This window comes from Furipterus horrens, unplaced genomic scaffold, assembly GCF_987537825.1.
Source record: "Furipterus horrens unplaced genomic scaffold, mFurHor1.1.pri manual_scaffold_2, whole genome shotgun sequence".
NCBI classification, from domain to species: Eukaryota; Metazoa; Chordata; class Mammalia; order Chiroptera; family Furipteridae; genus Furipterus; species Furipterus horrens.
The window spans coordinates 14,738,698-14,766,452 of NW_028327172.1; the positions used below are offsets into that span (position 1 = coordinate 14,738,698).

Below are 27,755 nucleotides of genomic sequence, written 5' to 3' on the forward strand. Positions count from 1 at the left end.
CTTTTCACCTTAACTGTATATAAATAACCACCTAAATTTTCTTCTTCTATCGTTTTATTACATTTATTAATCCAATGCACCGCCCATCTCCACAATGTTTTACAGTTCGCGTGTTTTTCCTTGCTACAGAAGACAGGCCTAACGAAGCGTTGCTTTCTTTCGGCACTGTTAACACAGGCTATGTTCCTTCAAGAGTAACGTTACTTCATGCCTTTTACTCTAGTCATGACAAAATGCCCTTTTTGGTGTCCTTCCTCTTTTCCACAAGTCACAGTTCATTCTGGGATTTAGTCATTTTACTGTGTGCCCTCTGCTTTGAGCTTTGGTAAGTACACCAAATTAAGTAAGACATTTTCAGGAAGACGTTTTGAATTTTCAAAGTCCAAGACAGGGGGCATACCCTTTTAAAAAAGTGACCTGTCAAAACAAACTTTATATCGATGACTGGCTTCTTGTTCACTTAGCCAACTTACCTTGACATCGGCTAAATCACAAACATCTCCTCTGTGAGAATGAGACAGTAAAATCTGAAAGAAGAAACTGGCATATTAAACACTCAAATTTACCTTGTGGCCCAGGAGATGCCACCTTAGGGCCAGTGATCTCCAGGTTGGCTTGGTAGCGATGTCCATTTTCTCCTTGATTGGATTCTGTCTTTTTCCCAGGAGTTTTTTTATGATCTCCTTTGGGTTTCTTTACCCGTTTGACCTGAAATGTGATCTAGAAAACAGAAACATGTCAGGAACAAACGAGAACAATGATCGAATCTGTCAATGGCTGTGGATATTGGTGGCTTTAAGAAAAACCAGTTCTGTGCTCAAGTTTTCTCCTTCAGTTGAATTCTTAAAGGTCTAAATAAAAAATGTTTAGTGAAATAAAAATAGTCACCTAGTATTGAAGAGCGTATAGAGAAAACGGAAAATTAAGATGTCTGAATTGGGTAGTTCCAGATCTACAGGCTTTGAGTGTGGCTACACACCCATCCATCCCACTTCCTCTGCTTCCCAGAAAAGCTAGCAACACCCAAGTTCCATGAAATGCTTCCTGCAGTACAATTCCAAAGTGAAGGCTGACGAGAGTGGGGTCAAGTTGGTGCCACATGTCCAACAGAAACATCACACTTTGAAAACTCAGGCACCTCCCCTAAAGACCCGGGCTACAATTAGGTAAGAACTGAGTAGGCAACGCTTACCCATTCTGTTGCTTCGTCATCTTCACTTCTGCAGTCCCCATAGCAAGAGCTTTTAGCCACTCCGTCCTGGGGACCTTTCTTCAGTACCCGTATCCCCTGCAGGTCCAGACGCCGCCCTTTCATCTCCAGTGGTCCCCCAAAGCCTTCCAGAGGCCATGCCTGTTGAAATTCATCCACCAAAGCCAAGATCTCTTCTGACATTTTTGTTTCATCTGAATTCTCTATCTCATCAGAACCATTGCTTTCTTCAACCACTGTACCTGAAATTCAAGTGCCAGCATGTTATTAAAAATTACATAGTATCCTTTCAAGTATCTGAGTGACTCCAACCTTGCTTTTTGAGAAGAATTTGGCTCTGGTTAGAGGCACTTCTCTGGCCCTCTTGCATAAAAATACCATTTGGCATCTTCAAAATTCATAATAAAATATCATCTTTGTCACGTACCTTTTGTCAAAAGCCCAGCTGAGAACAATGGCAGCAGCTAGATGGCAGGCAGTCATAGCTTATATCCCTAGTGAGCACGAGGATGCTATTTTATGTATATTTTTTGCAAAAAAAGACCAACTTGCTCCAGATATAAGACACAGATGGCAAAGACGAAGGTTACTATTTATTTAATGTGGGATTCTTCAAGCTTTATTCAAATAGCTTATAAAATACCATAGCTACAGGGTCCAGACCATATAATCTAATTGCCTTAAGTGAATAATGTTTTGTTTAATGGGAAATTATCCTATTTCCACACAAAGACTCCCATTTTCACTAATGGCTGATATAAGAAGAAATAGCAATATGCTAGTAATAAAACAGTAATTTTTTCCTGACATGGTTATCAAAATATTATTTATGCTGCTCAAATTTCTTATGTAAAGACTCCCATGGATGTTTCTGAGCACAATGGCCTAGTAGAAGTTCTCTTTCCTGAGAAGTTGATATGTTTCCATTATTATACATTGAAGGCTATGCAACCCTACAAGTTCCCCTCTATGCTTAACTAGGAAGCTTAGGGGAAAATTACTCCAAGTTTCTTAATAGAGTGCCTTCCTTTAAAAAAAATTCTTTATTATTTACGTTATTTTGAATTAATGGCTGAATCTTATATTGTGTGTTCCAAGAAAGTTATCTCTAATTCTTTTTGGAAGCAGGAAGGGTGTAAAAACAAATAACAAAATCAAATGCCTGCTTTTGTAATATGTACCCACTGGACAATCTGAGAGCTTGGGGCTAATTGCTCACAAAACCTAGTGTACATTATCAGAGTTAAGCTACTGTTTGGTGATTTAGAACATGGTATTAAAAAGGCTAGGGTCAGGAATCTCATATCCACATCGATCTATGTAGCCATTGTGAGTAATCCATCTTAGAAATGCACAGTATTAAGTCTCTGAGGCTTGGGATGAGAAAGATGCCTGACTACCATGGCTAAGAACAACCTGAAGCTTTGAGTCCTATTCAGAGATGCAATGTCAGCCTTAACTCAGGTGACACTGTCTCCCATCCCCCATTCTATTCCAGAGAGTGGGAAGGTCTGCTGTTGGTACCGCCAGAACTCTGTTATTCGTCCTTGAAAAAGCTATAGGGCTCCTCTATTTGTCACAAGTGACTACAAAATGTACTACTGTCCTTTCAGGGAAGTTGCTTTAGATTTTCTGAGCCAATCTGCTGGCTTCTACTGATGTTGATAATGATGACGAATGGAGATCTGAAATAAGTTTAAAATAAAATAGGAGTTTTCTTTAGAATATTCAGATTACAATGGTTGGTTTCTTGCCTCAATTATGTGGCCAGTAATATAAAAGTAGGGTTGACGAGTGTTTTAATTTCCAGTCTCTATCCTGTTACTATTTTCTGAATGTCTAACATTTTACCTGGCACATCACAGGAACAGAATGAATTAAAGGGAACCCATGTCAGGTTCTTGAGTCTGCTGCTCCTGCCTTTTCCTTATCCTGCTGACTTTTTAAACTCTAAGGTTTACCTTGTCACGGGTTAAAGTATGGTCAACCCAGCTGAACGAGCGTTAAGCAACAGAAAGACAGGTTACGTCGTTAGCATAACTGGTGGTATACTATGTCATTTACAAATTTCTCAGTGGCTAACCCAGGAAAGCAGTTGGACAGGGTTGCTATAGGGGCCCTTAACCAGCAACTTAGAGAAATTTCTGCCCTCTGACTTGTAGCAACGCTGTTGTCTCTAAGTATGCCTCATGTTATTTTAGCTTCCTCTCTTCTTCTCCCATGGATACCATGGGATTCCTTGCACCTTGTCCCGAGACAGAAAAGATTTTTTTTGACAAATTTGGCCATAGTAAAGAATATGGGTTTAAAGAAAAGTGGCTTTTGGCCAAAGAGAGACTGCAGGTAACTAATTCCCCAGTGTATAGAAAGAGCTGCATATGGATGCTGTGTTTGGAAGCCTTATTTACTATTTAGATAGCATTTATGTTGTTTAATTGCAAAGAGTTTCCAAAGGTTAATGATTCCCTGTGCCCTTATCATTAGGTAATATATATCATTGCTAAAAAGTTCTTAGAGAAAGGGACTTTCACTGATGAAAATCAATATTCAAATAAAGAGAGACCATGGAACTTGCTATAGGCTGCTGGGGAGGATTGATAGCAATTCCTAAAGAACAACACTAAATAAAAGTGAGGAGCAGGGAGATCATAAATGTGCTGAGTTAGAAGAAAAATATAACCAAACTTTATTTATTTAGAGCCTACTATGAGCCCATCTACATGTATAAGCTGTATAGGTGGGAACAAAAGAAATAGGAACCTGAGGAATCTGACTGAGGAATTAAATAAATTTATAATTAAGTTGAAGACACAAAACTGTACACATTAAACAATGAGACAACAAGTACATTTAAATGTTCTGCTAGGAAAAAAACACTTGATTGTAGCCACAAAATGATTTCTAAAGGAAGGCAGACCTCATGATGCAGGATTCAGACAGAACAGATGGCCAGGGAGGGCACTCCCTGGAGTGACGACACTAAAAAAGCACGCACACACATACACGCCCACAAACGTACAGACTGATACAGGCATGAGGAAGGTATATGTGAAGGCACTACTAATTCCAAATTAACTAGAACAAAAAATGTACAGAGGATATCAGCAAATAAATACTGGGGAAGGTGTGTGACATTGAGAATGTCTGGGAAAGTCAGGAAGAGTCACTGCAGAGAGAGCCTCTTGTTTGCTAAGCAGAAGAATAACAAGGTGAGAACCATAATATTTATGAAAGTTAACAGTAGTAAATTAGTTGGTGTATCTAGGATTGCGGAGGGGAGAAGGAGAGCAGGACAGAGGATAAAGGGACCAATTAAAAAGGTATTTCAATAATCTACGTAAGAGATATGTAAAGGGAGGCTGACTTAGGGTGAGGATAAAACACCGTTTTTTTTTAAAGAGGGGAAAAGGTGAGAAAATTTCAGTGGAGAAAAATAGAATTTGGCGATTAAATGGAACCAGGGGCAAAGAATAGGGCAAGTTCAAAGATGATTTCAAGCTTTTAAAGCCTGGTGTGAAGCAGTGGGTGTCTTACGTGAATGCAGCTCTGGAACCCGTGAATATGACGACAGAGTGCCGGAGTTAGAGGAGGGCAGTAGGATCGAGCACTGGGGTTTGTGGACCCTGAGAAAGAAGACACCTACTAAAAAGGGCTCCTGGTGGCTAACTGGGCTGATTAAAAAAAAAACCAAAACCAAAACCAAACCAGCCTAGCAGCTGTTTCTACAGGGGGGCCCCTCATGCAAACTGCACTTGAGGCAGAAGCCTGCACTGAACTCTGCCTGCCCTGTGTTTCCACCACCTGAGCCTTCTGAAATCCTAGTTCAAGCAATAGGACTGAGGCTTTCCCCACTCAGCTGGAGCTGTGCTGCTCGGGCCAATCAGAACGGTTCTGTTCTGACCAGTTAGGACAGTGCCTTTTGGACTAATCCAACTGCAAGAACTTGGGAGTCCCCTTTTGCCTGAAGACCAATCACGGACCAGGGGCAGGGACTTCTGTTCACATAAGCCAGCCCTGCTCTGGCTGAGGCGCGCACCTTCCCTCCCACGAACACTGCAGACTGTGTCTCTCTGCCCAGCGCTGAGCAGACCAGAGCACAGCAGGCTGGCGCAGGTGCAGAGGGGCAGACCAGCGAAGAGTGCGTCAGAGCACAGCAAAGCAGACCAGACCAGGGCGAGGCGGAGCAGAGCAGAGCTGCGCTGCCCAGATGAAGAGGGCCCTGCCCGGGGCCACCTGACAGCCCTGCTATTTTCACAGCTGTGCTGTATCACCATTGAGCTGTTTGTATGGAAGAAGCTTCCTTCTTCACTGCACCTCTCAAATTGGGGATTCCCGTTGACATAGAATTGGCATCAATGACCAGCAGTTGAAAAATTTCAGATGCTTATTCATTAACACGTTTAAACATTTGTGGCTGTGTGTCTAACAATGTGCTGAAGGCTTGGAATATATCAATCCTAGAGCTTACGGTCAAGGCTAGAATGGATGGAGGGACGTATCTCCGCACATTGTCCAATAAACAGTTGGAAATACAGAATTTAGGTTTGGGGAGTGATCTGGACTGCAGGAGGATTGCGGAAAGTTTTTACTTGTGTTTGAAGCAAGAAGAAAAAGTAAATACTCGGCTTGCTGCTTATGGGACAGATGGTATGATATAACTGAAAACACAGAAACTGAGATCTGTATCTTGGTTATTTTATCTTCATTATTGTATCACTTTTTCACTGGAGAAAGGAGATTAAATATTGTGAAAGGAAGAGACTATGAGCACCCACAGTGAGGATTATATGAGTTCAAGCTTTTCACTTGGATGAAACCTATCTCAGGGTGCTGGGAAAACTTACAGTTGAGTTTGAGCTATGTTAGGTAATTTGTCAAGAATCACAGGGACTAAAGGAAATATTGAGAGATAAAGAGAAGCATATGTTGTCCTAATTAAAAAAGGAAAAGAAAAAATTTGGGGAAAAAACAGAAAGGGAAAAAAAGGAAAAGAAGTCCAGTACAATACTGCAATGCTTGAGACACACCTGGAGGTTCATGGTTAAGCCTGGGCACCTCAGTTGAAGAGATTTTGAAAGCAGAGAACATTTTTAGAAAAGTGACTTGGCGAAAGTACTAGAAACCATGTTTAACTGAAGAAGGACTGAAGAAACCAAGGGTGGCCCCCATGGCAGGAAGAGTAGCTGATCTATTACTGCACACAAAAAATCGGGCTTCACAAATATTTTGCTAGACAGGTTTTTTAAAATTCCAGAGAGACTACTTTAAGGCTATGGAAGGGACTAGAAGCCCTCAAATGAGAGGAGCTGTTCAAGGAAATGAAAACATTTGGCAGAAGGAAGCAAAAATATGAGGGGAGGGGAGGATAGGTTGGAACAATAGTAATCTTCGAATATTTAAGGAGACGTGATATTAATGAGAGAAAGACGGACTCTGTTAGCCTCAGAGAACAGGACTAGAAATGAGAAGTCCTATTTTAGCTCAATATTAGGAAAGGCTTTTGAATTGTCAGAAAGTGGAATGGGCTGGTTACCCAGGGAGAGAGAGAGCTCCCAAGGCCTGGAGAGGTAGCAAAAGCCAGACAATGACTTGGGGACACTACTAAGAGAAAGCAGATCAGAAGGTGGCTAAAAGAAGGTGACAATATTTGATAAGGAGCAGTACTAATAATCATGGAAGAGAGGTTTCAGAGGTTGAGGAGCACAGAACAGAAAGATGAGAGCTACTTTAAAAAACAAAACAGACCGACAATAAACAGGTAAAGATCATGCACTCAAAGAGATGGCAAAAGAGGTCTTTCCTTCAAAATCTTCTCCCCCAGAAAGTCTCACATGATTACTACCAGCAGGTCTGAGTACTAGAATGTGGTTTCTGAGGACAAGAAGCCACAGTGCACCTTGAGGAATGATACCATAGAGGAACACGTCCCTTTGTCTCACAAAACGGAAAGAGGATACTATGGAATTAGACAAACTGGGTTTCAAATTAGGACTCCACCACCACAGGACCTTGGGCACTTCTGTCTTGAATCCTAGTGTCTTCTTTAAAAGGCAGTGATCTGGTTTTGAAGTTAAGAGTGTAAAGCTTATAAGATTTAATGCGTAAGCAATGGCATAAAAGTTCATGCCAGCAACCAGAAAGCTCGAAAGGTCTACTCCAGGCCAAAGTAGGTACGGAAATGATTCCCCTCTGAGAAGAAAACAATCTAGTTTTCATTGGCACCAATGGTGCTCTTCTTTTAGATGTAGCAAGAGAAAACAGAATCCCAAGGAGATAACCTAGAAAAGCAAATACAGAGCCTTCCTTCTAACAACACTTGTGAAAATATGTCAGGACGCCCTTTAATCAAACGGATGTTTACTGAGCAGATACTATATGTATTGCTTGTGAAGACTTTGGCTCATAAGCTGTCTCTAAGCCCAGAAGCAATATTCATGCCTATGTTTGCAGAAGTGACATTTACTTAGTTCCAACTGTGTACCAGGCACTAAAATAAATGTTTCCCTAAGTTATTTCATTTAAATACTCAAAAACACTCTGGCATTTTTTATTTTTAAATTAAGAATGTAAGAAAGGCTCAGTAAGACTAAGTAACTTGCCCAAAATTTAATAACCAAGTACGTGATAGAGCCAGGACATGACAATATTTCTGACTACAAAATCTACACTCTTCCTTCCACATCTAAGATTTACTCTGGGGGAATTCTTTACTAGATAATGAGAAATTAAAGCAGTGGTTTTCAAATGTTACTCAGAGACACAATTTTCAGTAATCTGTGGCAAAATGAGAAAGAAAACAAAGACACGTATATAAAGTTATAATTCACACATACACACACACCACACATGCACGGGCACTTAGGCCTAGATATATTTCTGTTGCTGTTAGGTTGCCCATGTCCATTTCTGAGACTCACCTTTATTTTGTGACTCTCTTTGTACCTTTATGACATTAAAATGTTCTTTGCTTTATATAATGGCGATAGCAGATTCTAGTTTTCTTTAGAAGAGTGGAAAGGAGGGAGAAAGAGAGGGAGAGAAACATCGATGTGAAAGAGAAGCATCGGTCGGCTGTCTCCTGCACACGCCCTGACTGGTGACCAAACCTGCACCCCAGACCTGTGCCCTGACTGGGAATTGAACTGGCAACCTTTTGCTTTGTGGGATGACGCCCAACCAACTGAGCCACACTGGTCAGGGCAGATTCCAGTTTTCTTTTAAAATGACCTTACCAATTAAAAAATAAAGTTCTAATCCATCAACCCCCTACTTCTGAGAACCACAGGCAAAAGGAGTTTATGGAATCAGAAGGCCTGAGAATAATTTAAATTATTCCACCTACCAAATAATTTAGGCAAGGTGCCTCAGATCACTGGGTCTCAATTCTCTTATTCATCAAATGGGCTTAGTAATAAAATACACAAGGTTAACAGATAATTTTAATATTGTGTAAGTTATAAGTACCACAAAAGGCAGTGATTACCATGGTAGTTTATGGTTACTAGAGAGGGCATTGATTTTTTTACCCCATAGGACTAAATTCTGGGAGTACCTTCTTCTGAAATTCCCTTATATACTGACAGGCCCAAGGGGACTGCAGTTGTACACGTTAGCATGTTCAGACCACCAGGCTTCTTAAGATGCGGTTATTGGAGACAGAAAAAAAAATCCCTTTCTTAATATAAAGTGTGTTATAATAAAAGCAAAGCATAGACATTAAAGAATTTTTGTATTATATCTTTGGAGGAAATTTTAAAAAACCACAAACAGTAAAACCAGTAAGAGCCACCATCATAGTAAGATTAAATTAGCTATCTGTAAAGGAACCACGCTAGGACAGTCTGCATGGTGCTGAAGGGACCTGGAGAACACCCAGTCTCAGCCAGGGCAACTATTCTGCGCCCTCGGTGGGGCACTGCAACAGAACGACGTGAGGAACATGGGACTAAAGCATGGAAGCACTAGGTTATAATCTGGCTTTACCAATGATGTACCAGAAATTGGGGACACAAATAACAAGATTTTAGTTGCATTTTATTCTGAGTTATGCTAGAAAAAGACTCATTTGGTAGTCATGTGTATTCTGGTCACTAAGGAGTTGTATTGTATTGGAATAGGGACAGTTTCTATAAACTGAATAAAACATCCCTTAACATTACTCACTTTCATTGTATTAATTGTGAATTTATCAAGCAACCTCATGATGTCTATTTGGTTTGTGGGTACCTGATGCCAGAAAGACGCATGAGTCTGTTGGGTACCAGAGAGGAGTAGCTTCCTTGTAAAGGAACAAATCGGTCATCAAGTTTAAGACCCAATCTCTTTTGAGCTGGTAAGTGGGAATTAGTTTCTTTAGAAGCCCAACAGTTTCTGATAGAACTGATAAACTATTTCTAAATCTGCAAAGGTGAAGGTCACAACTTCTCCTTTGAGGTCTAGCTTGTTGCTTTTAGACATCATTTTTTATATACAATTCCACATAGAAATAAGATTCTGGTAATTGCTAAATTGGGTTGGCCAAAAAGTCTGTACGTTTTTTTCTGTAAAATAAAAGACACATTTTTCCTTTTCACCAATAACTTTATTGATTTGGATATTTTGAGTACGTCAGCTGCCTCTCATGTGGTATAATGTTGATTGTTCTTGATTTGATTGCTGTCAACTTCAACTGGTCTACCTGACCATGGAGCATCGTCTAGCAAGGAATCTCCAGCATGAAACTTCGTAAACCACTTCTGACACATTTGATCAGTCACAGCACCTTCTCCATACACTGCACAAATCTTTTTTGCATTTCAGTTGAGTTTTTACCTTTCTTGAAATAATAAAGCATAATGAGCTGAAAATGTGCGTATTTTCTTCCGTCTTCAATATTAAAATGGCTACACAAAAATTCACTAATTCTGATAAATTTTTATTTTTAATGCATGCTGATATGACAGCTGTCACAACACAATCTAACAAAACTGTTTTAAATGAAGTTAGACATCTAAGCGCTACTAGAGGCATTTTACAGAAAACACCAAACGAACTTTTTGGCCAACTCAAATGCTAATCCTACGTACATATAGGAAGCCAAATGCCACATTTTATTACTTAAAAAAATATTTACTGTGCAACAGGAATATAGTTATATAAGACATGATATATAAGAAGCTCATAGCCTGATGGGCGACACGACACACAAGTGACTCATGCTGAATGACATGCGCCCTAACAGAAAGTGGAAATACGACAGCTAATGCAACAACTAAATGCTTGGAGTCCTTGGTGAATGCTTCGCAGAGGAGGTGACATGTGAGCTGGATCTTGGAGCTGCATAGGAGTTGTCCATGTAAAGCAAAGAGTACACCATGGCTATTCCCAGCCTGTGCAGAGACATGGAGGTTCAGGGCAGCGTTGTATGTGAGGGGAATGGTGAAAGGTTTGCCTTCTCTGTTGTCACCTACAGTACTGGGAGGCAGTTCAGTTAAAGACGAAATCGAGGGGCAAACCGTCACATATTCCATTCTAAGACACCTGGACTCTCCCTATAAATAATAGAGAGCTATTGAAAAATTTAAATGTAAGCAACTTACCTGAACAGATCTGATTTTAGAAACAACTCTTTGGATACACAAGAAATTGGTGACAGGGGTTGCTTCTGCTTTTTAAACTTTGTACTATTACATGTATTATCGCTCTCATTTATTCTCATTTTCTCCCTCCCTCCCTCCCTCTCCTTACATAGATTGAAGTAAAAGACTAGATAGCCGGGAACCTAGTTATGAGGCCACCACAATAGCCCAGGCAGAAATGGGGAATGTCTGAATTTAGGCAGGGGAGAAGGAACAGATGAAGATAAGATTTAACCGGCCTTAGGAGGTGACTGGATATAGTGGTGCCTGGGTGAGTTGCGATGCTATTAAGAGAAAGTAGGAATACAGACCTTAGAAGCAGTTCAGGAAATAGGGTGAAAATGAGGACAAGCTCAAGTATGGATATATTAAATCTGAAGTGCATGTGGCACATCCTGATAAAGACAGCACTGAAAAAGGGGAAGTAAGATCTGGAGTTGTAGAAACAGCTGAGCTGAAAATATAGAGTTGGAGTCACTGGTATACTCAAAGGTATGCGAAACACCAAGAGATAACACATACGGGAAAAGAAAAAGAAGACCAAGGTTGAAACCCTGGGTAACTCAAGAAATGAGGGGCAAAGTAAAGAAGTGAAGGAAACTGAAAAAGATGTTCTGAAGACAGGAAGAGAGCCGAGAGCAGGTCACAGGGGAGAATTTTAAGGAGTTGTGCATAGTTCCAAATGCAGTGAATTTTGGTTGAATAGGATGAGTATGAAAAACAAGTCATTCATTTTGGCAGTTATGAAATTGACTCAAAATGTGTTAATAAAAATGTGATGGGGAGGGGACAACTGGTAGATATGCCCATTATTCCAAATCTTTAAGTTTTACTGGATTAGCATAAATACAACTTATCTTGCTTTGTTTTCAATGGCTTACTCACTAGACTGGTAACATTAAAAAGAGTAGTATGTAAATCAAATTTGTTCTAGCAAAAGACAGGGAGGCAGAGAAGAAAGAAGTGTGAAGGGCGTTTTCATACTAAAGCTTGCCTTCTGCCTCACCATTTGAGGGTCACCATCGTGAAACTACAGAGTAATAAATGAGTGGACTCCTAAAGGAAGGAAACGATCTTTTGAGCAGAGAAAAGCCTGAACTTAAAGCCTTAGAGTTGATTTTATCCAAGAAGCACAGCTCAGGTCAAATCAACTTACTTTCAAGTCTAAGGACAGCTGAGTCCCTCCCTGAGTTCTCAACAGAGAGTACGGGGTCCTCCTCTGTTCCTGTCTCAGGGGGCTCTTCTTCAGCGGCATCCAGTGACTGTGAGTTGTCAAAGTATTTCTGTTTGGCATGGCTGTTGTCCAGGGTTTTCTCATGACAATTACCTCAATGACAAGAGACACAATACAGCACATTAGAAACAGCTCTCTTCGGTAGTCCCATGGCTCAAGGTCCCCAAGAATCAAGAAGAGAGCAAAAAGGCAACAGTGTCAGTTTTTCTCCAGCAGAGCATAAAAATCGGTGAGCTGGAGAACCCAAAGCCAGATCACAACACCCGTGACTCAAGGTTAGCACTGAAGCCCAAGTTTCACCTGAAGAACCAAGTATTTGGGGAGAAACACTATAACAACAAAGATCATGTCCTAAGATCTCACTTCATTCATAATGAGTGTGAAACAGTTCTTTCAAAGTCAAAAACATCATAAAAAAGTTTGCCTTCTACCTAAATCAATCTGGAGATAAATGAATTATAGCAGAGAAATGTGGCATTTTTTTCATAACTTAAAATGAAAGATATATCAAATGATAAAGGATTATAAGGGAAAAATCAAGGATTTAAAAGGGGACAGTGGTAGCAGAGAATCCATGTTTAAGATTGCAATATCGCAAAGACTTTGTTTTTGGAAAACAAATTCTGGTCATGGACATAAAAATTTACTTAAGCATAAAATGTTAGATCTTGAATGTAATCATAGCACTCTTTGATACTCTGATATGTTTAAGTGAGCCTGACCTCTTACAATTTTGCCAGTGAGTCAAGGAGCTATGGATAAAGAGCCACTACCCAGCACTCCTCACAGTCATTCTCTGGGTAGCGGCTATTGGGTCTGATGTGGCAGTGATCTGACTAGCTGAAAAGGTCTTCTCTTCCTTGCTTATATTCCACGTGTATGTTGGCTGAACATACATGATGAATAGAAGCCTTCAATGTTTCTATTATAGGATAATCCTGTGTGTAAGAGTGTATAAGTAATTTCCCTTCTTTCCCAGAATATTTAAAAATGCTCTAAAAGTTTATTAGAGAATGTTGTCTCAAAGAGATGTATGTTCCCAATCAAGCTCTCTCTGCAGCAGTGGAAATACAAGAAGTCTCTTTCTGGATTTGATGACTCCCTTATAGATTTCCACAATTTTAGGAAAGTGCTTCTCATGTCATTTCCCATATTATGCCAGGGAAACATAACGGACTCAGAACCTTGCCCAATTCACTGAGTTTAGAGAAAGGGGACTGCAGGCATGAGAAGTCACCTTCCATTTTCCAATTCTACACCATCGCATCCTAAGTGGTAGTTCTGGGACTGGCATCCGTTCTATCACATATCTGAGGCCACCACACTCAATAAGGCTATGATGAAACGGGATTCTGTCTGAAGAGACCTTTAGCCCTTAAGAATCTTGCAAGCAATTTGGGGAGGCACTAAATACAAAGTAACAAACAATAACGAGAGAGCATACTGTGCCAAATCAGACTTTCAGAGAATAAGCTTTGAGTAGGTAGATCTTGATTTTGAAGAACAGGTAGGACTTAAAAAGGGGGAACCTACTAGAAAGGAAACCGATATTTGTTGAGTCCTTTGCCTTTTTTTCTTCCACTTACTCCTCAAAACACCTTGTGAAACATTCATTTTCATTTTACAGAGAAGGAAACTGATTCTCAGTGAAATTAAATAACTTAACAGTAAGTGGCAGATCTGGGATTTGAATTAGTTCTACCTTACTGCAAAGCCCCTTGGGTTTCCACTAGTCAACGCCACTGCTGTGGCAGAAAAGTAAAGGCAGCATTCTAGGCAGGGAGGAACAATGTGCTGAGCAACAGAAGGAAAGTATGGGGGGGGGGTGTGGTGGTGGTGGTGGTGGTGTGTGTGTGTGTGTGTGTGTGAGTGTGTGTGTGTGTGTTTACATGTGCCTAGGGAGAGCTAACAGAATATAAGTGCATTAAAATAAACAGAGCAATGACACCAATTCTACACATCCAACTGTGTAAAGTCTACTATGAAGAACATCATAGTTCTCAGAGACAACTCTTAATTGGGATATAAATAAGCATGACTGGTAAAAGCAGAAAGGAAATAATGATACAATAATGCTGAGAATTTTGACATGTATGTTATGCCCAGTGACTATCCTCTGCTTTTAGCTTTGGTGATTTTACCTCTAAAGCTTTTTCACCTTGACACAGGTAGAATAAAACTTATTGTTACAAAAGCAAAGGTCAAACCTTTAACACTGGGACCCAGTGAAATCCTAGCTGTTTTCTGCAGTTGACTTCCTTCTCCAACTTTTGTGTCTTTATTTTTATCTCCCACCCTCTTCCCATTATAAAAATTTAATTGGTCTCATCTTTTTTAAATATCTGTAATATTTTAAAATGCTTTATAAGTAATTTATGAGATAGGATGGGCACAAGATTCGAAAGCTAAAGTTAATTCTCTTGCACAATCTCAAAATCCAGCCACCATCTTGAAGCAAACCTTGTGCATTTTAAGAACGTCTTGGCCTCCAACTCAGGAAATTTGGGCCAAACTCCCCGAGAGAGATGGCAGAAGAGGGGCATCAGGGAGAACTGGGGGTGTAAAAGGAAGAATAAGAAGTTTATGTTCAGATATTTCTTGGAAGTAGGCAGAACTGAAATGATGAAGTAAAAACTATATGCTTTAAGATCAGAACTGTTCATAATTTTCTTAGGGTGACAGTTAAAAGATTGCTTCAGCATTCTCATATGATTTAAATAATTCTCAGCTAATAGCAGAAAGCCAAACTGCCTGATTTTTAATTACTCCTTTCAGTTGTCTGCGGAACTGAAGCACTGCAGAAAGAACGAGAGTTTCCATTTTCTGGACTACAGTACAGGGCTACTCCAACTCAGAGGGAACTTAAAAAAACTGCTTCCATGTAAAAATATTACGTGTCTTCCCATAGAGGTGTGGATGATGTTCTCATTAAAGAAACTCAAGAAAATGTTGGCGAAGGGAAAATGGAAAGACACCTATCTATAAAGCAACAAGTCATCTTCTATGCATATGACTATTATTTTTTGCTGATGCAAAAATGAAGAGATTCTATGCCTTAGACTAACCTTGAGAGGTAAGATTTTTAAAAAGGATTTAAATGAAATGCTTTAGATAACAAGGTCCCAGGTGAAACTGGGAACATTTTTTCTGGGCTTAATGCTTTATACTTTCCTGCAAAGCATTTAGCATCTAATTCAAATCCTGGCAGTTTGGTTTTTCTGAGAAGTAAGAAACTACAAGACAATACCAACTACGCATACTCCAAAGGGGCATTTCTGCTTCTGGAGATGCTATGAAATCTTAGACATATCAACATCCTTTTCTGTGGTTAGAGTATCACATGCATAAATTGGGTTATTAATATTAACTTATCCTAAAAGGATGTTCTGGAAAACAACTAAATATTTAATATACTTGTCAAAGCATAAGTCTGCTAGAGATAAAAGCACAATTTATCCTGTGGCTATGGGTTTTCAGAGTAAACTAAGCTCTCAGAAACTCCTACCATTTCTAAGGCTAAGGAAATCTCCTATATTTTCATATTAATTGTTTACAAAGGTTCAAGAAGATTTATTTTCTAACTAGAGTTGGATAAGCATCCTTACCTTCTGAATCTCCAGTTAGTAAGAGATTCCCAGTTGGGTACTTTAGGATTCTTTGGGGTTAGTTATACTAAAGAAATGCCACAAATAAATGAGAGGCATCAGAAATCTGTAAGAGCCAAGTAACTACAGTGAGCCAAGAAAAGCCAATGACAGGCTCATGCAGCATTAGAGCATAGTGGGTAAGAGCACAGACTATAGAGTCAGACAAAGTGAGTTCAAATCCCGCTTCTACTACTTCCTAGCTGTTTAAAGCAGGGCCAATTCCTTTAAATCTCTTTGTGTATCAGTTTCCTCATCTGCAAACTGAGTTTACTAATAGTATCCACTTCACTGGGTTGTTGAGATTAAATCAGACCACTGCCTGGCACACGGCAAGCTGCTATTGTTTTTTGTTGTCTCCCTGAAAACAAAGGCATGAGAAGTTATCCCAACATAACCTCTATTCACAAAGCCTTTTAGCTATTGCCAACTCAGAATCTCCAGTATGAGCAACTAGCTCTCGGAAGTTATCAACTTCCAGTGTGTGTGTAGGTAGGTGGATGCCGCCGGAGGCAATACAGAGTTCATCTCTACTAGTCTCTTAGATGAAAACGGCAACTATTTCATATTAAACTGTTTAGCATATCTAAATTCTAAGTTACTTAGTACTTTTAGAAATTAGCCTCACAGTCCACTATGTGCTCTTTAAAGGATATTTTGGTAGCTTGTGTGAATTCACTACCATATAAAAACATGAGCCAACACGTGGAAGCAGGAAAGCAGGATGCATGTAGTAGAGAACACAGGCTATTCACAACAGCATAATCAGAAATCATGGTTTGGGAAAATTTCCATTAACTTGGCAAGAGGCAGCATGATATTAAAGTTTGTATGTAAGTGAGCTTCAATTCGCCACCTCTCTCAGTCACCACATGCTCTTGGCTGCAGGATGCATTTCAGGACTTTGAATCTGTAATATATTAACTAGTTTTAATTGTTCTTACAAAAATAAATTGTGGTAAGCTACCTAGTATCATGTAAAACGCTATAAAAACTACTTTAAGACTGTGTGCGTGTGTTTTTAAAGCAGGCATCTTCACTAATTCTTATGAAGGATGTGATAAAGCAGAAGTCTTTTACTGTAGGTAGCATATGCTGGACAGTCCACAGGAGGGCAGCAAAAGGCAGGATTTCTTTTCCTTCAAAATCTGAACTCCATGAAAACTGCTTTAAGCTACAAGTTATAAATCTTACAGAAATTTAGGTTGAAGAAAGACTAAACAAGTTATAAAAGGGAGTAAGTGTTAGGTAAATAGATGCTACAAAAGTAGACACACTGTGAAGACAACACAGGTTAATTCTTCTGTACATGGAAACAGATATTACAGCTCCTGTACATAGTTTGGAAATTCTCCCATTTTTTTTCTCTAGTGGGGAAAGTTTTCAAGTACATCTTATAGAGAAGCCTTAATGTCTAAGCATACCTAGACATTAAATTCTGATGTCTGTATAACATTTATTCATAATTTCTAAAGTTCTGGGCCAACAATTTTAGCAGACATGTCTGTGAATTAAGACCAGGCTTGAGAAATCCTGAATTTGATGCTCAATTATATCTGGTGAATATCGGTACCATTGTTAGTGCTATACCTGTAAACAACTCATGAAAATGAAGTCTCATAAATATAACCTACCACTGGTTATATTTTCTAATATAAGAAAAATAATACTGAGTGAAGAATACTAAAACTAAAGTAAAATTATACATATCAAAGATATACTAGAACAATGTAGATTGTGAGATGTAACTTTTTAATTTGCAAGTTAGTGAAGTTGAAGGAGGAAAGTATTTAGAAAATATTTCAGAGTAGTAAGTGCTTGGAAAAATCCACTATCATGAATATTAAAGACATAGTATCTATATTTTGTTATTAAATTTTATTTTCCAATTTGGTCATTAGAGAAGATACTAATTATTACCTCATGAAGTTTCATTTTCTGTGACAGCTTTATTTTTCTAACTAAAAAAGGTCCTTTTTAAAAATGTTGAGCATTTCAGAAACCGTACTTAAGACTTAAAAACATTTTAAGTTTATTTAACAGATACCATTTTACTTTTTAAAAGACCAGGTGAGGGAGTTCCTGCCAGGATACAGGCATAGACAGACACGCTGCGTCTCCCTCCACAACTAAGAAGGAACACAATTACCTCAAAACTAGAAACAACCAGAAGGTCCAGACAATCGAACTGCATAAAAGTTCAACAAACAAAGAAAGAAAAAATACTCATCTAGACAGGTAGGAGGGGCACGGCCGGGGCAGAGAGAATGCGGTGTGGCAGCAGCAGTAAGGTTGTGGCTGTGCCCGGTCAGTGGAAAGTGCAGTCACACATTATAAAAGTGGGGACACTTGGGGAGTGATCGCAGTCCCAGACCAGACTGCACAGCTCAGGGTCCCAGCGCCTGGGAAAATAAAAAGCTACATTGCTTCTTGACTGTGAAAACCAGTAGGGGTTGGGGCGGAGGAAGAAACTGCTGGTCTCTCAGCAGAGTCCATTTGTTTAGAGGGCCCACATGTTCCTAGAACATATGCAGACCCACCCACTCTGAGAACGACGGCCAGGGCAACAGCTAGAGAGACACCAGTCACATACAGGAAGTGGGAGAAGTGCATGGAAAAGGGACGAGTGCTGAGCAAGTGGCATTGTACCCTCTGACCACCACCCCCCAACATATGGCGCCACAACATGGGGAAAACAGGCTGTGCTGTACTGACGAGAAACCTAAGGCCCTGCCCCTTACTACATAACAGGTGCAACAGCTCTCCCTAAGACACAAAGGCAAACACAGGAGCCTGTCAAGCTGAGGAGACAAAGAAGTATGGCCCAACAGAGGGAGCAGATTAAGGTTCCAGTGGGAAAACTAAGCAACGAGGAGATAGCCAACCTAACAGATGAGAGTTCAAAACACTGGTGATAATGATGTTCACAGGCTTGACAGATATGCTTGAGTATGGCAAACACATAAGAGAAGAAGTGAAGGCTATACTAAGTGAAATGAACAGAAATCCACATGAAACCAATAGTGAAGGGAAGGAAACTGGGGTTCAGATTAATGATTTGGAACATAAGGTAGAAATAAACAATCAGTACAGAAGGAGGAAACAAGAATTGAAAAAAAAAAAAAGGAGATGCTTAGGAACCTCTGGGACAACTTTAAATGTGCCTACATTTGAATCATAGGGGTGCCAGAAGGAGAAGAGGAAGAGCAAGAAATTGAAAGCTTATGTGAAAAAATAATGAAGGAAAACTCCCAAATTGGGTGAAAGAAATAGACAGACAAGTCCAGAAAGTACAGAGAGTCCCAGACAAGCTAGACCCAAAGAAGACCATGCCAAGACACATCATAATTAAAGTGTCAAAGGTTAAAGATAAGAATCTTAAAAGCAGCAAGAGAAAAAAAGAGTTACCTACAAAGGGGTTCCTATAAGACTATCAGCTGATTTCTCAAAAAAAACTTTGCAGGCAAGAAAGGACTGGCAAGAAGTATTCAAAATGATGAAAAACAAGGACCTAAAACCAAGATTATTATATACAGCAAAACTATCATTTAGATTGGAAGGGCAGATGAACTGCTTCCCAGACAAGGTAAAGCTGAAGGAGTTCATCATCACCAAGCCCTTATTATATGAAATGTTAAAGGGACTTATTTAAGAAAAAGGATCAAAACTATGAACATTAAAATGTCAACAACCTTAAACAACAGCACCTAAAAGAATAAAAACAAAAATCAACAAAGTAAACCATCAGAATAGGAACAGGTACAGGGATGATATGGAGGGTTATTAGGTAAGAGGAAGAAGTGGGAGAAATGGGGAAATGGTGCAGGGATTAAGAAGCATAACTGGTTGGTACAAAATAGACAGGGGGAAGTTAAGAATAATATAGGATGGACATGAACTAAGAGGGGTGGGATTGCTGGAGGGAAGGAAGAAAATGGGCGCAAGTGAACAGAGGAAAAAGAAATTGGGACAACTGTAACAGCATAATCGATAAAACATATTTAAAAAAAAGGGTCAGCTGTGTTATTCTTGAAGAATGAGTTTGTTAAAGCAACTCATTCAGTTGTATTTAAGTTAAATCAAGCTATAAAATAACAACTTGTAAACCAACCAGTAAACGTGGAAAAAAAGTGTATACAAGGTCTGTCTGGAAAAAGTCCAGCCATTGTTAATACATGAGAACGGTTTGAGTGACATGTATGTAATCTGGCAGCCAAGGACAGTGGACTGGAATGCACATGTGTGGGGGCAGTAGGCACCGCTGAGTGAGCATGTGTACTGTGTAGCCATTGCATTCAAAATGAGCAAGTAGAGCAACTAATGTGCATCAAATCTTGCATTAAGCTTGAAAGTTCCTCTACAGAAACTATTCAGATAATTCAGAAGGCTTTCGGGAACGATGCAATGAGTGCAGCACAATTAAAAGCGTGGTCCAAATGCTTCAGATGGTTGAGAATCTGTTGAAAGTGAGCCATATTCAGAAACGCCTGCAACAAGCAGAGCACCTGACAATGTTGAACATGTACAGGCTGCGATCAACAAAGGTTGGCGACTGACAGTGTGAGAACTAGAAGCTGATCTGGGGATTCCAAAACTACTGTGTCTGAGATTTTGATGCAGGATCTTGGCATGAATGTGTGATGGCAAAACCTGTTCTGCGGCTTCTGCTCCCAGAGCAGAAGGAACATTGTGTAGCAGTTGCTAGTGACTTGATTCAGACCACTACCAATGAACCAGATTTCCTCAAGAAGATCATAACTGAGGTGAATCGTGGGTCTATGGCTGTGATCTGGAAATGAAGGCCCAGTTGTCCCAATGGAAGTCACCTGGTTCTCCACGCCTAAAAAAGGCGCAGCAAAGTTGCAGCAAGATCAAGACCATGTCCACTGTATTTTTTGATTGAGAAGGTGTTGTCCATCATGAGTATGACCCTCCAGGCCAAACAATTAATAAGGAGCACTACCTCAATGAGAGATGAAATAGGACAAAAATAGATGCAACTGGTGATTGGCAGCTTCATTACAACAACATGCCTATTCACATAACACATCGCAGTCTTTTTGTGAAACATCTAATCACCCAGGTGACTCAGCCACCCTACAGCCCAGATTTGGTGCCCTGAGACTTTGGCTTTTCCCGGAACTAAAATCACCTTTGAAAGGGAAGATATGACAAGGCAGCTGATGGCATTTCCAACAAAGAATTTTGGAGAGTATTTTGAACAGTGGAAGAGATGCTGGGAGAACTGTGTGAGGTCTCAAGGTGTCTACTTTGAAGGGGACTGAGGCATCATTGTCCTACAAACAATGTTTCTTGTATCTTCTTCAATAACTGTCTATTTTTCATAGTAAATGGTTGGATACTTTCTGGGCAGACCTCGTATTTCAAAACTGCTGAAATAATATATTTAGTCAAAACTAGCCTCTCTTTTGCAGTCAACTTGAGAGTGGGCAATTAAAAAATCAATCAATTAACTTTTCCTTCCCAGCATCCTTGAAATGGTAAAACTATCTATAAAAGAAAAGGCTTAATCAAATGGTATTCAAGGGAGAGAGATGATAAGCAGTTGCTATAAGAACATATGTACCAAGCAAATGGCAGTCAGTAAAATGATTTCTAGATTATTAAAAGTGTGGAAAACCTACAAACTAAATAATCCTGTACTGACACATTTTTAGCTATAAAATCTTTATAAGTAGAAAAAATTTATGAGCATAGTGATTATTTAATTTTAAGCTGAATGAATCAGTATTCAAAGGTAACAGAATACATTACCTGTGCAGATATTCCAAGAAACATAAACAGAAAATCTGTGTGAAAATTCCACAATTATATATGAAAAGCAATAAAATACTTGCTGATTTTAATATACTGACTATAATTTTACCATTAAGTTCATATGACCCAAGACATTATATTATACTACAAGCTGTTGTAAAAATAGTTACTAATATGACTCTTTAAAGAAAATAATTTGTAGGGAGATTAACAACAGTGATCAGAGAAGTTATTTTAAAAAGTTTCCCAAGAGTACTTAGGTATTTTTGATTTTGAAAGGCTTATCTAAAGAGTTTTAAAAATTGGTAGTTTTTTAGAAAAGGATGGAATGGATAGACAGTTTAAATTCTTGTCTAATTAAAACTATTATGAATTCCTTGATTAATATATAGAAAGCATGAGCCTTATCAATCTCTTGAAACCTTTGTACTGTTATAATCAAAACTTCAGACAATAATGTCAGACAAGTAAAATAACTTAGGAAGCTTATTTCAATATTGCAAAAATGAAAAAGCAAAAGCACACAGATCATCTGAATGTATAGAAATTCTAATAATTATTCAGAGGTTTTTGTCTCTTTTTAACCCTTTAGTAAAAGCTCTGAGATAACTTGAGCAATTGCAACTGTTTAGGTTTTCAAATATAAATTCATGGTTTCTACAGATGTTTGTTTAAAATTTCAGCTTTCAAAGCTGGGACTCAGCAAAGCAACTGTGAATGAACAGGATTACTGTGGAAATAAGTACAAAAAACACTATCAAAAGAAAAATCCAAGACTGAAATTAATTCAGTACCATCAATGAGTTTTTAAACCTACAAACTGCTATAGCATACACTTGTATTAGAGGGTAGCAGTGTTTATTTAGGGCTAGCAGTGTTAGATTCTCTTCTAAACTAGTTAACTACAATGTATAAAGAGCTACACTTTAAAAATTATTAATTATTGAGTTCTTTCTAAAAGAATTAAAAAGGTATTCTCACTTCCCAATTATTATTATTATTTTGTATAATTTATTTATTTATTTAATTTATTTATTTTTAGAGAGAGGGGAAAGGAGAAAGAGAGGGAGAGAAATATCACTGTGTGGTTGCCTCTCACTAGTGCCCCCAACTGGGGACCTGACGTGCAACCTAGTCATGTGCCCTGACTGGGAATCGAACCAGTGACACTTGGCTCGCAGGCCGACGCTCAATCCACTGAGCCACGGCAGCCAAGGCACTTCCCAATTATTATTATTTTTTTTTTTTCAGATTTAATGTGTTTTATTGATTAAAATATTACATTTGTGCCAATTTCCCTTCCCTCTGCTCCCCTCCACCCGGTGGCCCCCCTCCCTCCAGTTGTCCCCCCCTTTTAGATTATGTCCATTAGTTGTGCATACAGTTCCTCCCAACCTCTCTCCGTCTATTCCATTCCCTCCTACCTTGATCCCCAATTCCTATATCATCTCCCTCCCTTTCCCCATTCCCCCTCCCTGTTGACCTCCCCCCAATATGCTTCCCGTACCCACAGTTCCTTTTCCACTCTCGTTGCCTGTTTAGTTTGCCTTTGTTTCATCTCCCTAGCTTGTTTTTTTAAACCAGTCCCTTTAACATCTCATATAACAGTGGTTTGGATCTAATGAACTCTTTCAGTTTTATTTTGTCCTGGAAACACTTTCTCTGTCCTTCTATTCTGAATGACAATTTCGCTGGATAGAGTATTCGTGGTTGTAGGTTTTGGATTTTCATTACTTTGAATATTTCTTGCCAGTCCCTTCTTGTCTGTAGGGTCTCCCTTGAGAAGTCAGCTGATAGTCTAATTGGGACCCCTTTGTACATAATTCTTTTCTTCTCTCTTGCTGCTTTTAAGATTCTCTCTTTATCTTTAATTTTTGACATTTTGATTATAATGTGTCTTGGAGTGGTTCTCCCTGGGTCCAGTCTCTTGGGAACTCTCCTTGCTTCCTGGACCTGCAAGTCTATTCCCTTCCCCAAGTCTGGGAAGTTCTCCTTTATTATATTTTCACTCAATTTTTCAAGTTCTAGTTCATCTTCCTCATTCTCTGGCAAACCAATGATTCTTATGTTGGGCCTTTTATAGCTGTCCCAGAGGTTTCTGATCCTCTCATTGTTGCTTCCCATTTCCTCTCGCTGCATTGGTTGACTGCTTGTTCCTTCTCCATATTCCAGTTTGTTGAAATGGACTCTGGATTTTTTCTCACCTTCTATCTCGTATGCGGTTTTGTTCCTTTCGTTATGAAATTTTTTCGCTTCTTTCTTATCTTTTTCCTGCTCTTTTGTGAATTCTGTAAGCCACCTGATAACAATGGCCCAGAACTGAGCCTCTGACAGGTTTCTTATCTGTTCATCTGTCAGGTTCTCTATCTGCTGTCTGGTGAGTTGTGTCACCGGTATTTCTATAGTTGTCTGCCTCATTTTGACAGATGCGTTTTGTTTTCTTGGGCCGGCTGTCGGGGGCAGTGCCTGTGTACTCGTAATGACCCAGCGACCGGCGGGCGCCGTTTGGCGTCACAAATCAGCGACCGGCGCCTGCCTGTCCACGACCTATTCCGCAGCCCTGTGGTGCTTTCTTTGGGGGCGGGGGTCCAAGATGGATTCACACAGTTATTCAGCTAGGAGACTGGGATCCGTCCTCCCGTCCCCCTGGGCCTCACTGTTCAAGGCGATGCGGCGGCCGCTCTCCCCAGCGCCGGGGTCGCGCACCGCCAGGGGCTTGCGCAGCCGGGATTCCTCGCCGCCGGGATTCCTCGCCGCCCGCGCTCCGGGTGGGACCGCAAACAGCACTGCCCTCTTTAACTCTTACCTGCCCAAATGGCACCGCTGGTTTATAACTTCATATGTTGGACTTCCGTGTAGTTTTATTTTCTGGAATTTCTAGTTATCCTTTGTTTTGAAGTAGTTGTATTCCTCTCCCAATTATTTTTTTTTAATGTTATTGTACTGGATCCAATAATATTCTTGGGATAATCTGCACTATCAGACACTACAACTTTAAGAAAGGTCTATTTCAAGTTAGTAGTTTCTTGAGCTAGTTGAAGTTATGTTCTGGGAAAAAATTTCAAGACAATTGAATTTCCTCTCTTGACATGAGTAACATAAGAATAAATTTCAAGAAACAAATACTCATGGCATTTTTGTACACCAACAAGGAACTATCAGAAAGAAAAACTAATAAAAAATCCCATTCACAATAGCAACAACAAAAAAATAAAGTACTTAGGAATAAATTTAACCAAGGAGGTAAAAGACCTATACTTGAAAAACTACAGAACACTTTTAAGAAATTGAGCATATACCCTGCTCACAGTTTGGAAGAATTAACATCATCTATAGATTCGACACCATTCCTATTGAAATATCAATCGCATATTTCACAGACCTAGAACAAATAATTCAAAAAGTTATATGGAACCAAAGAGACTCCAAATAGCCACATCGATCTTAAGAAAGAAGAACAAAGTTGAATGGATCACAATACCTGATATCAAACTATACTACAAGACCACTCTGGAACTGGCATAAGAACAGACATATAGATCAACGGATCAGAATAGAGAGCCCAGAAATAAACCCATGTCTCTATGGTCAGTTAATATTTGACAAAGGGGGCATGAGCATACAATAGAGTAAAAACAGCCTCTTCAATAAATACTGTTGGGAGAACTGGACTAGTACATGCAAAAAAAATGAAACTAGACCACCAACTTACACCATAATTACATCACAATGAACTCAAAATGGATAAAGACTTAAATGTAAATTGTGATACCATAGAAGTCCTAGAGGAAAACATAGGCAGGAACATTTCAGATATTCCATGTAGCAATATTTTTGCCGATACATCTCCTAGAGCAAGGGAAATAAAGGAAAAAAATAAACAAATGGGACTATGTCAAATTCAAAAGCTTCTGCACAGCTAAAGAAACCATCATCAAAATGAAAAGGGAACAGATTGTATGGGTGAACATATTTGCCAATGATATATCAGACAAGGTTCTAATCTCCAAAATATATAAAGAACTCATATGACTCAACACCAGGAGGACAAACAATTGAATTAAAAAATGGGAAAAGGACCTGAACACACACTTCTCCGAAGAGGACATAAAGAGGGCCCATAGACACATGAAAAAATGCTCAACATCACTAACCATCAGAGAGATGCAAATTAAAACCACAATGAGATAGCACCTCAGACTTGACAGAATGGCCATCATCAATAAATCAACAAACGAGTTCTGGTGAGGACATGGAGAAAGGGGAACCCTAGTGCACTGCTGGTGGGAATGCAGACTGGTGCAGCCACTGTGGAAAACAGTATGGAATTTCCTCAAAAAATTAAAGATGGAGCTGCCTTTGGACTCAGCTATTCCACTGCTGGGAATGTATCCTAAGAAGGCTGAAACACCAATGAAAAGAACTTACGCACCCTATGTTCATAGCAGCACTATTTACAATAGCCAAGTGTTGGAATTAGCCTAAGCCCCCATCGACAGACGAATGGATTAAAAAACTGTGGTACCTCTAAACAATGGAATACTACGCAGCAAAAGAAAGAGGAAGGAATTCCTATCCTTTGCCACAGAATGGATGGAACTGAAGACTATGATGCTAACTCAAATAAGCCAGTTGGTGGAAGACAAATAGCTTATGATCTCACTTGTAAGAGATATCTAATGAACAAAATAATTTAAGAGCAAAACAGAACCAGAGATATGGAAACAGAACAGACTGACAACTGCCAGAGGAAGAGGTGGGGGGATGATAGAAAGAAGGGAAAGGTATCAGTCAAAGAACATGTATGAATGACCAATGGACATGGACAGTGGTGTGGGATGCACTGTGGGAGTGGGAGGTGGACTGGGTGGAGGAGGGCAAAGAGGGAAGAAATTGGGACAACTGTAATAGAATAAACAAAAATTAAAAAAATAAAATAAAAGGGCATCTTATTAAAAAAAAAACACTAAGCAAAAGCATATAAAACTAATGTAAGGAAAAGGCTTTTTAGAAAAGGGACATTATTACTTTCAAAACCTTCTTCTTAGTAACAGAAATAAATCAAGAGAGGAGGGAGATGATAGGAGGTAAAGAAAGTAACAGATTCTATTAATATATAAGCAGCCCAATGAAAAAAGTGAAACCTTGCTTACAAGGCTGTCCTTAGGTAAGTACAAAACATTTTCTAGGATTGTGTAGGAGATAAAGATCCCTAACTTGCACCGCTAAAGCTCTGAATACTTTGTATACATAATGCATTTCTACTTACTTTTACCCAACACCTATAAGAATCTCATTTAATTCTCCCAACAGGTATATGAGATAGATTTTTATTGTCTTTCATTGTATAGATGAGGACACAAGTTTACAGGGATTGAGTCTCGTCCTAGGCACTCCACTACGCTGCCTTGCTGAATCAGAGTCTACGACCTTCAGCATTCTTGCAAGACCTCTAGCCCTACGACTAGGCTTTGGAGTTACGTTTCTGAGAGGTTTTTGGTTTCTACACTAAAGGACCAGGCTCTGACATTTTTAAAAAATGTAAGCACTACTTACTGCTTGTGCTTGCACTGAAATCCTAAGGCACTCTAGTACGGGGACATAGGAAAACCAGTTTGGGTGCCAAACCTACTAGTAATTACTGATTATCTTTTGTACAAGTCACTTAACCAGGTGGGTGCCACTCTTTGTTTTTTTTTTTAATAATGAAGTGAAGGAGCTGAACAGATAGCCCCGCTGCTTGAATACTACAATTAAATTCAAACATTAATGGAGCACCCACTGTGTGCTCTACAATGGTGAGGTACTGAGGATCCACACATATGTAAACTGTACCTCCTGTAATTCAAGTCAAATTCAATTTTTTCTTGTAGTAAAGTTTAAACAAATATCATGGAACTCTTAGAGAGCTCTAACTGATAAATTTACAATAATTTAGATATTAACTGAAATGTTTTGACCCAGGTGTATACACATATGCACATGCATATGTATAAATTGCACAGGAGCTTTGGAAGAAAAGTTGACGCATGCTAAGAGATACCACTATTTTAGAGGTGAGTAAAGGCTTGGATCACCTTCACTGACAGCCAAGGGGTTGCACTTCAGTGAGTGAACATAGAAAACCCGCTTCAGATCTCACTACACAGTTTGAATTCATGGACAGAAAAAAAAAATCTCTAACCATAAATATCAGTCATTATAAAACATCAGAGATTTGGGGAAAAGGGAAAAAAAAAACCTCACAGCCTACCAACCCTAGCTGAATATAC

At 39.3% G+C, this 27,755-nt stretch overlaps 1 protein-coding gene across 6 annotated transcripts in view; it reads right to left on the reverse strand.

The window, feature by feature from the left end:
* TTC17 (tetratricopeptide repeat domain 17) overlaps positions 1-27,755 on the reverse strand; it is a 94,452-nt gene that overhangs the window by 25,266 nt on the left and 41,431 nt on the right. For 4 of the 6 annotated variants that reach the window (XM_090262471.1, XM_090262462.1, XM_090262478.1 and 1 more), the window contains 3 exons: positions 11,984-12,154; positions 1,193-1,452; positions 567-720 (listed from right to left, as the gene is read on the reverse strand). In XM_090262471.1, coding sequence (XP_090118597.1) covers positions 567-720; positions 1,193-1,452; positions 11,984-12,154 — 585 coding nt within the window. The remainder of the gene's footprint in view (positions 1-566; positions 721-1,192; positions 1,453-11,983; positions 12,155-27,755) is intronic. The other 2 variants (XM_090262488.1, XM_090262476.1) reach the window with 1 other exon arrangement.